Source organism: Urocampus carinirostris, chromosome 13, assembly GCF_059441175.1.
Source record: "Urocampus carinirostris isolate Australia breed hairy pipefish chromosome 13, RoL_Ucar_1.0, whole genome shotgun sequence".
Taxonomy (NCBI): Eukaryota; Metazoa; Chordata; class Actinopteri; order Syngnathiformes; family Syngnathidae; genus Urocampus; species Urocampus carinirostris.
In genome coordinates, this window is record NC_142361.1 from 24,764,691 (window position 1) to 24,777,622 (window position 12,932).

Consider the following 12,932-nt stretch of genomic DNA (forward strand, 5'->3'; position numbering starts at 1 on the left):
ATCAGGTGATGGTGTAATAATAGTCTGTAATAATAGTCTGTGGTTTGCAATAATCTGTGGTCTGTGCAGCCCTTTGAGACTCTTTTTTGATTAAGGGCGTCACAAATAAACATGACTTGACTTGACTGACAGCACAGTGGACCCTTTTTCTCTTTTAATTCCAACAAACTTAATGCAAAAAAGGGGGGAAATCCCCTTATTAATAAGAAAAGTGTTGAATGTCTTACCTCTCAGTATTTTTTCAGTATTGGTCAGCTATTTTAAAGTAAAGTGTCGAAAACTGAGTTCCAATTTTCATAATCAGCTGAACGTCTCCGCACAAATGTTGATCTTACGTTTGAAGGAGAAGACAACACACAGAAAGAGGCGGTCAAATATTTATTTAAGCTACAATTGGTGCAGCTTTGCAAACATGGAGCTGTCATTGCCTAAAAGAACTTTTTTTCTAATATGCACCTGTGAGGTTGTCAATTGTGAGAAATTGTGTCTTCAGGTCTGCAAAATTTAATTATTTCACTATTTTTTTCTCTAAATTGGCTTCTAATTTGACTGAAGTACCCCCATGCACTTATGTTTTTTATAATGTGTTCCAGTTCCGTATTGTAATGCATGGCTGTTAAAAAGAGGCACGATCAAAACATAAATAAATACATAATATAAGTTCATGAATAAATAAAACAAAAAGCTCAAGACAATCCCCAATTGGGTATTGAATAGCCACAAAATTTGTAGTTTTGATCAACACTACCATCTTCCGGACAAAAATGTGAGCTACAATAACATTAAACCCTATCCATTTTTCGGATCCCTACGTTGAATTGAATGTTTAACACGCTGTTATTAGAATAATACAATATCAACCATTTATATATACGATATGAATATTATGAATATGTATATAAAATATTCAATTTATTCAAAGTGAAAAGCAATCACAACACCGTATAAACTGTTCACAAACTATGAAAGAAAAACACAAAAGGATTTGGGGAAAATTTCAATATTAGTGAATTAGAGCTTATTTACATCGATAGAGTTTCATTTGACAATTTGAAACAATTTTTTGCTCATGTCAAGTAACAATCAAAAAATTAAAATATTAGCTCAGGAGGTAGAGCGCTCATTTTGGGATTAAGATTCCCGGTTCCTCCGTGCTATATGTCGAAGTGTCCTTGGGCAAGACACTGAATCCCTAATACCCCCAATAAGCAGGTAGCGCCTTGCATGGCTGCATGTCCACTATTGGTGTGTGAGTGTGAATGGGTAAGTGTGAAGCACACTGTAAAGCACTTTGGGAGGTCTTCATTGACTTGAAAAGCGCTATATAAATGAAGACCATTTACCATTTTACCATATAAGGGTAATAGATTGTGATCAAGCTGATGTGAGTGACAGGAAGGCTTGGCAAAAATACAATCTAATTCAATTTTTTTTTTTTTTTAATTGACAATTTGGAATGTTTTACCTTTGATGTTGACCACTGACTGTTCATGTCAGGTTATAATAAAAAAGAAAAATAACACCAATTATGTTAAAAGGTGATCAAGCTGACGTGAGTGACAAAATTGAAATTCTAAGAATTCAAGTTTTTGAAAAATGATCGTTTGAAATATGGGTATATTACTGGTATTTTAGAGTTTAATCTAAACTATTCTATATTTGAGGCAGCACGGTGGCGCAGTGGTTAGCGCTTGTGCGGCACAGTTCATGTCATGGAAACCTCCTGCGTGGGTTCAAATCCAGCTCCAGACTTCCTGTGTGGAGTTTGTATGTTCTCCCCGTGTTTGCGTGGGTTTCCTCCGGGCACTCCGGTTTCCTCCCACATTCCAAAAACATGCATTTCAAGTGAATTGGCCGGTCCAAATTGTCCCTAGGTGAGGATGAGCGAATGAGTTGTCTGTCCCTGTGTGCCCTGTGATTGGCTGGCAACCAGTTGAGGGTGTCCCCTGCCCACTGCCCGGAGATGGCTGGGATGGGCCCCCCCGCGACCCTAATGAGGATAAGCGGTACGGCTAATGAGATGAGACTCTACGTTGGTGTGTTTTAACAGGAAAGTCAAGGAACGCTAACAAAATAAGCTCCAGCTTTTCCCCCGTCAACCTTTTTTTTTGGTATTCATTTCAATTGAGTTGTGCATTTGTGGATTTTGAATTCATTGTAACGTTGCATCAGGATAACCAGATAGAAAGAATGCAATATCAACAACCACAACTTTATCGACTTTAAAGTTGACGTTATTACTTTATGATTAAGTTCTAACCTTTGTTTTTCACGCAAAGAAAGTCCAATTGTCATATCATGAGAGCAAATGGAAGCTTTCTGTTTGGACATTGTTGTGAAAATAAAATAAAACCAATAAGAACAAAAAGCAAAAAAAAAACCTTTCATCCCCACACTGTGATGTGTCAGTTTTTGAAATGTTTGCATGCATAGAACCATCCATCCATTATCTGCACCGTTTATCCTCAGTAGGGGTGCTGAAGCCCATCCCCGCCATCCTCGGGCAGTGGGCAGAGGACACCCTGAACTGGTTGCCAGCCAGTTGGTGGGCACACAGAGACAGAAAAATCACTCGCTCATTCACACCAAGGGACAATTTGGACCGGCCAATTAACCTAACATGCATGTTTTTGGAATGTGGGAGGATACCGGAGTACCTGGAGAGAACCCACGCAAGCACGGGGAGAACATGCAAACTCCACACAGGAAGGTTCGATCTCATGACCTCAGAACGGTGTCGCACACACGCTAACCACTGCGCCGCCGTGGTGCCTATGCATAGAACCACATTGTGTCAATATTGGCTCATAAACTCCCTAAACAAGCGAGCAAACCTGTGAAAATACATAACTCGTGATTTATTTGTTTCTGTTAAATGTTATTGCATTACTTTTCATTGTACTAATATTACTATCTGGGCTCGTCTCTATAAGCACTATTTCATTAATATTTTTGCTTATTTATCCTGACAGTCTTTTATCTTTGTTTTCTCTTTAAAATCTTTTTTATGTGTTTACCCAGGGGTGCCATGTTTAATCTTGTTAGATACAATGTTTCACCAAGTAATTGGCAATACAGATAATTGTATTGTATTGTGTTGCATTCTCATATCATCTCATCTCATCTCATCAGCTGCACCGCTTATCCTCAGTAGGGTCGCGGGGATGCTGGAGCCCATCCCAGCAATCATCGGGCAGTGGGCAGGGGACACCCTGGACTGGTTGCCAGCCAATCGCAGGGCACACGGGGACAGACAACTCACTCGCTCAGTCTCACCTTAGGACAATTTGGACCGGCCAATTCACCTGAAATGCATGTTTTTGGAATGTGGGAGGAAACCGGAGTGCCCGGAGGAAACCCACGCAAGCACGGGGAGAACATACAAACTCCGCACAGTAAGGCCGGGAGCTGGATTTGAACCCACTCAGGAGGTTCCCACGACCTCAGAACTGTGCCGCACACGCGCTAACCACTGCGCCGCCGTGCTGCCCGTGTTGCATTCTATTCTATTCTATTCTATTCTATTCTATTCTATTCTACAAAATATGCACCATGATTAAATGCTTGCCGCTCCTTATTACCTCACAAATAGTAAATTCTTGAAATTCTCTTCCTATTGGATGTGTCTTTCAGACTCCCTCCCCCTCTTCTCTCCTCCTTTCACCTGACCCTTCATGAATATTCACTAGCTTCCGATGGCCCCGGGCCCCTGAGGGTCCGGAGATAGCCGGGAGGGGTCCAGTGAGGTTGTTTTGTGCGGGGCTTCTTCCGTGCCGACAAATCCCAAAGAAAAGGACTGTTACCTTTGCAGCCCACGGGGAACCATGCCTCGGGCCCCCGGATATCGACACTCTCTGCTGGGACTGCTCCTGCACTTTGCTCTACTTTCCTCAGCTCAAGTAAGTTGTAATGCTGAGTTGGATTTTTCTCAGTTTTGTTTCTTTCAATATCTATTTACATTATTTGTAACTAAGAACCTGTATGGTTCTGAATGATCAAATGTGATTCGAAATACCTGAATTATATTCTTACATTCCTATTTGGGTCCTTCTTAAAGAAGGTGTCATTATTATAATCCGTAATATGTTTGGTGTTTGTAGTTAAATGCCTTAAAAACACCATCAAATTATACACACCTTTTTTTTGTCTATTTTTCTCTTTTACTTTTATTTATTTATTTAACCCAAAATTAATTAATATCTATATATATTAATATCTTTTGTGTGTGTTTTTAATTTCATTTAAGATGTAAAAAATCTTAAATTTAGAAAAAAAAATTGTTGTATTTTTCCCCTCATCTGCCATTGGTATTAATGTTTTTAAATTTAAAAGGAAATTAAACAAATACATGTATTTTAATATTTGTTATGTTTTTTTTTATTTAGAATGAAAAGCATCACATTTGAAAATATAACATTTAAATATTGGTTTGTTTATTTTCCCTTCATATATCATTTATGTTACTTTAATTTAGAACTAAAAAAAATACAAATATTTTTTTTGTCATAAAAAAAATCAAATTAAAAAAATAAATTACAAATATTTACAGGTATGAATATTTTTGTATATTTCTTTAGTCTTCCCTTGGTGAAAACAAACACCAAATTACATAATAAATAATTACAATATGTTGGTTTTTACTCTTTCTCATCCGTCATTTGTGTTATTTTCATTTAGAATTAGAAAATCTCCCCCAAATTAAAAAAAAATCATATTTAAATAGTTGTGTGTTTCTGTCATTTAGAATTGAAATAAAACACAAAATTTAAAAAAAAAGAAAAGAAGATTTCAAATATTCGTCCTCAATACCCCGTCTGTCCTTGGTGTTACTTTCATTTAGGATTAAAAAACAACAACAACAAATTACTAAAAACATATATTCTAATTGTTTTGTGTTTTTTTTCATTGAGAATAGATAATGATATACAATCACAAAATACGTCCAAATATTTTTATATTTTTCCCCCTGTTCAGAGGACTCAAGGACCTCCTGGACCTGCAGGTGTGCCAGGAATTGATGGCATCGATGTAAGTCCCTGTCATTTTTTTCCAGTTTTCCTGCATTTTCAACTCACTATTTTATTATCATTTACAGGGTGAGAGAGGATTGGATGGTCCAGCTGGTCCTGCTGTAATTATACATTTGATAATACGTTTTTAATATATCTTTTTGATTTAACCTGAGGTTTATTTTCTGAGCGTTGTGTAAAATTGTGGTTCACAGGGACTAGATGGAGACCCCGGTAGAGTCGGATCTTCTGGATTACCTGGAATTCCTGGAAATGATGTAAGTAGTTTGTTTTCTTGCTTTTTGTGATAATATACTTGTTTTATTTGTATTTATGGATGGAGTTTATACGTTACATAAGTACAAATCATTTTGAACATGGTGTTATGCAGAATAAAGTTATTAATTTTGACAGCTTCTAAAGTTCTGTGTTTAATGTATTTTATTTTTAAGTTCAACACGTTTTTTGATTCATCTTAAAGAGTTGTGAAAAACTACCCCAAAATTTTTTTTTTTGAATAGTTTTACCTTAGCTGAAATTATTAACCTGTTTATTGGATTTTAGATAAAAATCAGTATGCATTATCTATTAGGATGGTTAAGAAATTGGGGGTACACCCACTTAATAAATAATTTATAGAATTTTAGAAAAATTGAACTCCATTAGAGAAACAATTAATCTCAAATTTAAATCTTAAAATACCAACGTCAGCTAAACAAAAAATAGTTCAACACTCCTAGCATCACCTGTCGATCATTACTTAAAGGTAAGCTAGCAATTGCTCTATAAGTTTTATAGTTAAGAATTGCTTTGTGACTTTTTAAAACTATAACCTACACATACTTATTATGGCTTTATCATCTATAAATACTCTTTAGATGTTTCTTTTAAAAACGTATTATTTATTTTTATTTGTTTATTTATTTGTTATTTTTGCTTTTATCGATTTTTAAAAAAATGTTGGGATTGATTATTGTTTATTATATATCTCATCTCATCAGCCGTACCGCTTATCCTCATTAGGGTCGCGGGGGGGCTGGAGCCCATCCCAGCCATCTCCGGGCAGTGGGCAGGGGACACCCTGAACTGGTTGCCAGCCAATCACAGGGCACACAGGGACAGACAACTCATTCGCTCATTCACACCTAGGGACAATTTGGACCGGCCAATTCACCTGAAATGCATGTTTTTGGAACGTGGGAGGAAACCGGAGTGCCCGGAGGAAACCCACGCAAGCACGGGGAGAACATACAAACTCTGCACAGGAAGTCTGGAGCTGGATTTGAACCCACGACAGGTTCCCATGACATGAACTGTGCCGCACAAGCGCTAACCACTGCGCCGCCGTGCTGCCCTGTTTATCATATATTTTATTATTTATTTATTATTTATTTTATTTATATTATTTATTTCCAAATGTTTTTTATCTGTGATATAAAATGTTTAAACATATAGGATGAGAATATTTATTATTAAGTGTTTGTTATCGAGGAATAATTTTATTTTATATAATTATTTTTTGTCAATTGTTTATTTGTTATTTATTTTATTAATATTTTATATACATTTTGCATAAATTACTGCTTATTGTATATTTTATTATTACTTATTTATTTACCTGTATTTAGTTGCAAATAATATAACAGAGCTGATACCTTTTAGTAGTAAACATTATTATACGTTTTAATATATAACTATAAATATTGCTATCTAGGATTATTCTTTATTAATAATAGTATTATGTTGACTTAAGGGAAAAGACCATTGAACAATTTACAGGTGCAAAAAAAATCAACAAACATTTATTACACAATTTCAAAAAAAATTCCTGCATGGACGAACCATTGGCAGACAAAAGTGTCCTTGTAATCTGTCTCCATCTTGAACCGAGAATCCACAAAGCAGTGTGGAATGATTCCTTGTTTGAAATGCGTCAAAGGAATGTCTCGCTTTTCGCTGTCTGCAGTTCTGAGCGCCTTATCCCCCCTTTGGCCCATTACTACTGACCCCTTCCTCCTCTAAACTCCTGCATGGGTCTTTAAAGTGAAACCGGGGATTTATTTAAGGCGTCAAACTGCACCATATTATATAATGTGACAGCCGGTAGGAGGTGCTTCATCCCTTTATGACGTGTGTGAAACTCTTGGCCCGCGGGCTAAACGTTAGATCTTAAAATGCCTGAGTGTCTCAAAATAATCAGGTTGGAAGAGTGCTTGAACCAAAAACTAAATTACCCACAATGCCTGTTGACGACGGTACCCACAAAGTGACGAATCAGCGCAACTACACGTCGGTCCTTTCATATGATGCTAATGAATGTAATCGAGAAATAATTGATCCTTAAATCGTCCAAAAGTATTTAGTTATACGGTAGTACCTCTACATACGAGGTTCATTCGTTCCCAGATCGTGCTCATATCTAGAATTGCTCGTATCTCGAGCAAATTTTCCAGAAACAAAATATCTGAAAATCAATTAATTAGTTCCCAGCCTAACACATTTACCCTAAATATCTGTAAAACACATCTTCCTGATCACTAAAAACACATACAAATAGTAATTGGACATAAAAATACAGTAATACGACAAATAAGATAACAAAATGAGTTTAAGCCAGGGCTTCACTAAACTACTGTCCAAGGGCCAGATCAGGCATGAAAACAGATTTTAAAAAAAAAGAGAAGAAAGGAAATGTCTTATCCAGCTTGCGAGAAAATGCTGAGAGAAGCATGAGAAAAAAGTAAGCTGCCTCTAGTCAAACAATGATGTGCAGTTTTTAAAATTTCCACTGGATGTCGCCAAATCATGCAATAAAACACTCCCGAAGTAGCCCTATTGCATGTTTTCAATGGGAGGTCGCTAGTTCGCGCCTCGGCCGAGTCATACCTAAGACTTATAACATTGGTAAAAATGGCGGCGCCCTCTGTTGGCTGCGGCTGCATCGGCTCGCTACAACGGGTCAGGTGTATCGACATTTCGTTCTGTGTACATTGTTACAAAGAATGACAATACAAAGGAAATTATTATTATTATTATTAAATGATCAAATTTACTCCTTAAAAATGCAGATATTTCTTTGCTATTAGTCTTAGTCTATTAGGCAGTGTCCACAACCCCAAGTTTTGTTACTCACTGCCACTTTATCCTTGCTTAAAGTCATAACCGCAGCCTCAGTCAATTCCCTCCTCAAGGACTAATGAACTCCTCTTTTTTTTATCCTTTTGGGGGTTTGCATTGGTGGTTGGACTGTATTTGAAACAGGCATTTTCTTACATTTACCATTTTCAGGCTAGAATTGAAAAAAAAAAAAAAAAAAGGAACGAGCATGAAATTACTTTCACATTCAAACCAAATCAGCCAGCGACTGAAAATAAAAAAACCTGCTTCAAGCCATGGTCCCTCGTGGTACTGTGTGGAAATTTTCATAACGTTGATTTTCTCTCGTATGTCTGGTAAAATATTTGATCAAAAGACATTTTGTATCTTGAATTTCTCATAGCCAGAGTAGCTCGTTTAAGATATCGCTGTATTTAATTGATAAAATATCGTATTTGTGTATTGATGTTTTTTTCAGTGCAATTGTAATAGTTATGACCTGAATAATTAATATTTATAAGTTGTTATAGGTAATTCTTTGTTTTCAGCATCAGTTTGATGAAATTATTTTGGGAAAAAAAATCCCACGTTTCATGTTTTGATGATAATATTACAACACTTATATGTTTAACAATATGAAATACATTGTGGTCAAGCTCAGGTATGAATACAATTATAATTATAGCTTGTTTTCTTAATTTAAACAGTGTCTCTGAATGTTTTCTACCCTGCTATTTCCTAAAAAACATGGACGATTTATAGCAACAATTTAAAAAAATGTTTTGTTCATAAACACATACATCTATGCTATATTAAGTTAATATTATTAGAACAATAATAATAATGTTTACATTGATAATAATGATAATAATGATAATAATGATAATAATGATAATAATGATAATAATATCTTTGTGGCCCTAGTGAGGATGAGCGGCACGAAAAATGGATGGATGGATAATATAGAATATTATTATTATCATTATCACTTCAACCTATTAGGTTCTACCCTGTAAGGTCTATGAACCTTACAGGATGGATTTGTTTTAGATAAACTAGCAGCAGCTCTTTAGCTGATCAAGTTTTAGCTAGCTAACCTTTGAATGAATAAATGAATGAAAACTTGATTCGAACATTAAAATAAAAACAGAACAAAAACAATAACAAAAAAAAAATAACAACAAAATAATATTACATAACATGTTCGAAAAGGGGTAGTCAGAAGCAAAATGCTTATATTCCCTACCCCTTTATCTTCTCTATTAAATACACCAATTATATAACAACAATTATAATAATATTACTAACAACAGTTATGATATAGCAATAGCAACAATAACACAAAGTTAACCATAACTTTCAACAGAATAAAAAAACTTTAATAACTAAATCTAATGTGTTTTATATAAATTGTACTCAATAAACATTTTTCATAATTTGCTATAACAGGGTAGAACCTTAAGAGTGCCTCAAACAAGAATTACGCCCGGGGGGTGCATCTTTTAACTTACCCTGGGTGGCCGACAACTTTTTCAAGAAAAAAAAATATCTTTCTTTCTTTTTTTTTCAAATCAAACGTTTGCTTTATTCTGATTTTGAAATCTTCGTTCGGTTTGGAAATTTCGGAATTTCGTTTCCTTAGGCAATTTGCATACTCGGCATCCAATCAGAAGCCTGCATTAAATAAAGTCGTGCTTCCGAACTTTCCCGAGTGTTATAAGGTCGTGCATTGGCATATCATTTCCCAAAGTAGACACACAGTGAACACAAGGAAAATAGATAAGTGGTTAGGAATCAAGCCAAAACCTCAGCCCCAGAAGAAAGATTCAAAAGAAGCTAACAAAATGTATGACGCTACAAAACGTAAACATACATTAAGAGTATCGTGGAAAGAGGAGTTCAAGTACCTTGTAGCAGACGATGCAACGCAAGCATTGCATGAATGAAGATGAGTAAATACAGGTACATAGTGATGGCAGATGGAAAACAGCGATGTCACAGGGTTGGGTAGGGTTACTTCAACTTGATTACCTTCAATTACTTTTGGATTACTCCAATACCAAATATGCTAATAAAAGACAAAAGAAACTAAATATGAATAAAATTGTGACTCACAATACGTGGTAAGCTTTCTCTCCTGGCTTTGATCTCTTTGATCTCCGGCAAAACTAACATGAAATGCGACAGAAACAAAATGAAAATAAATCCAAACAGCTTGACAACATCATTTTTGCTGTTCTATGTATTCCGTTACTCCCCAAGCCTGCACAAAATTTAGTAATTTTATTCATATTTAGTTTCTTTTATCTTTTATTAGCATATTTGGTATTGGAGTAATCCAAAAGTAATTGAAAGTAATCAAGTTAAAGTAACCCTACCCAACCCTGCATACATGCAATGAATGTTATAAGAAGATTTATAATAAACTTGGTGTTCTGTTATATATTCTGATTATCAATGCTTAATACTTTGCAACAACGGGTTTCTTTGCGATTAGTCGTCTTATTGTGTTTCAAGTTGTGAAAAATGGGGCAGGCAACTTCATGGCTGGGCTGGCAACTTTTCAGAGTTGTCTGCCCTGTTGTCCGGTAACTTTTTGTCATGAGTTTCAGACAGTGGTAAGAGGATTAAAAGTTGAAGCCTATCTCTTATTTCAGAGTTGTACTCCCGTCAAAATCAAATGATGTCACTTCCCAGTAAATTACTTTTATGGAATTGTCTTTTATTGGGCAATTGAGGGCATTCTAACAGGGTGGAAAACTAATACTGGGTCATGTTGAATTAAAAAAAATAGCAAGTAAAAATATACATGTATATATAGAATTGAGTTTAGTGTAGTTTATCAAAATATTAGAGGAAAACCTCTTAAAGAAGTTGATTACATTGCAATGAAATTGAGCCTGTGTGTCACCAAAAGGTTAACTAAAATATAAAATAATATTCAAAATGCATTTTATTTAGGGTTCAATGATCGCAAACACAAGTGAATGATCGAAGTACTTTTTATCGACATTTTGCAGATTTTAGAGAAAAATCAGGGTAAGAGAAAGATGCAGAAATGAAATGTTGCTGCAGAGAATCACCCATAACTAATTTCTGATAATAAAAAACAAAATAATCGCCTGAGGAAAGGAAGCATCTCACTTAACGAGAGTTAATCCTGACTGAATTCTCTCTGCAGGGTTTGACCGGCCCGATCGGAGATGCGGGGCCCGACGGTCCCCTGGGACAGAAAGTAAGTAACTAATGAGGCCCTCACCTCGGAGAAGGGCCCAGAAACAGTGCCAAGCGCCCGTCTGCTCTTTTACTCTCCTATGCATAAATTCCTTCTGACAAATGAGAACTAATCTTAAAACTATTCTGTGTAATCTCTGCGGGGGTGCAAAAGCTCTGCATCGCTCCTCATTAGAGCAAATATTTCTGGGTCAAGTGTGCTCGGCCAGGCCAATCATGGGATAACTACAGTATTCGCCACTCCTGAATGAGTGTTTATTTTCGGTCCGATAGAATCGATAACGGCTAAATATGATGTCTCGGGTATCGACCCATTTTAAAACAAAACAAAAAAAGCCGATAATTAGTCCCTCAGATAGATTTGAAGCATTTATGTTCCTCATTAGAATATTCTAAGATTAGTTTAATAAAAAGTAGTGCAACTTGGTTGTGTCTCCTCTCTTGCTCTCAATAATGTGCGTAAGGAATGAGAGAGCTTATCTATAACCAGACACTACTTGTTAGAAAGATTTTAAGCATGTATGATCCTTAGTATGCATTTGATTTTCCATAGAAGTAGTAGTTGGTCGTGTCTCTTCCCTACCTCTCAGCACCGGAGAGGATGGCCACTACCAGTCGCCAGACACTACTTGTTTGGTCGTTTCTCATCTCTAACTCTCAGTAATGTGTGAGAGGTACCGGAGAGCTCAGCCATCAGTAGTTGCCAGACACTACTTATTAGAGAGATTCTAAGCGTTCATGCTCCTTATTAGACTATATTTTGACTTTCTGTAGAAGTAGAAGCACAACTTGGTCAGGTCTCCCCTCTACCTCTTGGGAATGCATGCAAGGTACTGGAGAGCTATATCATCACGAGTTGCCAGGCACCATTTTTTAGAAAACGTTCAATCATTCATGTTACTTATGAGAATATAGTTTGATTTCCTATTGAAGTAGTAGTGGGGCAAATTGACCGTGTCTTCTCTTACCTCTCCATAATTTGTGTGAGGCACTGGAGAGTTCATCTTTTACTAGTCTCATGGCTCAGGATGTGTACACATAGTTGTTATTGTGTTATCGAGTTTTATCTTGTCTTAAGTTATTTCTGGAAAAGTGAGTCTTGATGGATTCATTGATAACATCATCAAGGATTTTAGCGATTATAGCGCATCCTTATTGCTGACAAAGCCGTTCTTTTCATTCCTTTTTTATTTTCATTTTTAGGGTGAACCTGGAACTGTTGGACCCCGTGGAGCTGCTGTAAGTTCTACATCAGTTCCAGATTTGTGTCCTTCAAACTGTAAAAATTACTCATCTCACTTTATGTTTCTCCTCAGGGTGTTGGCTCAGATGGACCCCCAGTAAGTTACTCATCATATTTTGATGCACAAAAACAAACTACAACTTTGATTTTCTCAATATTTACCAGGGGCCGCCAGGGCCAGGAGGACTTCCAGGCCCATTGGGGAAATCGGGGCCACCAGTAAGTACAAACTCAAAGATTCTTATTCTATAAAGGGGAAACCTATTTGTATGGATGATAAAATTATGGTAATTCATTTTTACAATACATTACGCTGTAGTGCCTTCCATAGTACAGTATATGATACATTT

The 12,932-nt window shown here is 36.2% G+C and overlaps 1 protein-coding gene across 2 annotated transcripts in view; it reads left to right on the top strand.

Moving 5' to 3' along the window:
• Positions 1-12,932, top strand: part of col9a1b (collagen, type IX, alpha 1b) — a 37,320-nt gene that overhangs the window by 1,626 nt on the left and 22,762 nt on the right. Inside the window, exons 2-9 of one of the 2 annotated variants that reach the window (XM_088350903.1) lie at positions 3,812-3,899; positions 4,975-5,028; positions 5,096-5,131; positions 5,225-5,287; positions 11,287-11,340; positions 12,543-12,578; positions 12,656-12,679; positions 12,748-12,801. In XM_088350903.1, the coding sequence (XP_088207029.1) occupies positions 3,825-3,899; positions 4,975-5,028; positions 5,096-5,131; positions 5,225-5,287; positions 11,287-11,340; positions 12,543-12,578; positions 12,656-12,679; positions 12,748-12,801 (396 nt within the window). In that variant the 5' untranslated portion in view covers positions 3,812-3,824. Of the gene's footprint in view, positions 1-3,708; positions 3,900-4,974; positions 5,029-5,095; positions 5,132-5,224; positions 5,288-11,286; positions 11,341-12,542; positions 12,579-12,655; positions 12,680-12,747; positions 12,802-12,932 lie in introns of those variants that run through there. The other variant, XM_088350902.1, reaches the window with a different exon arrangement.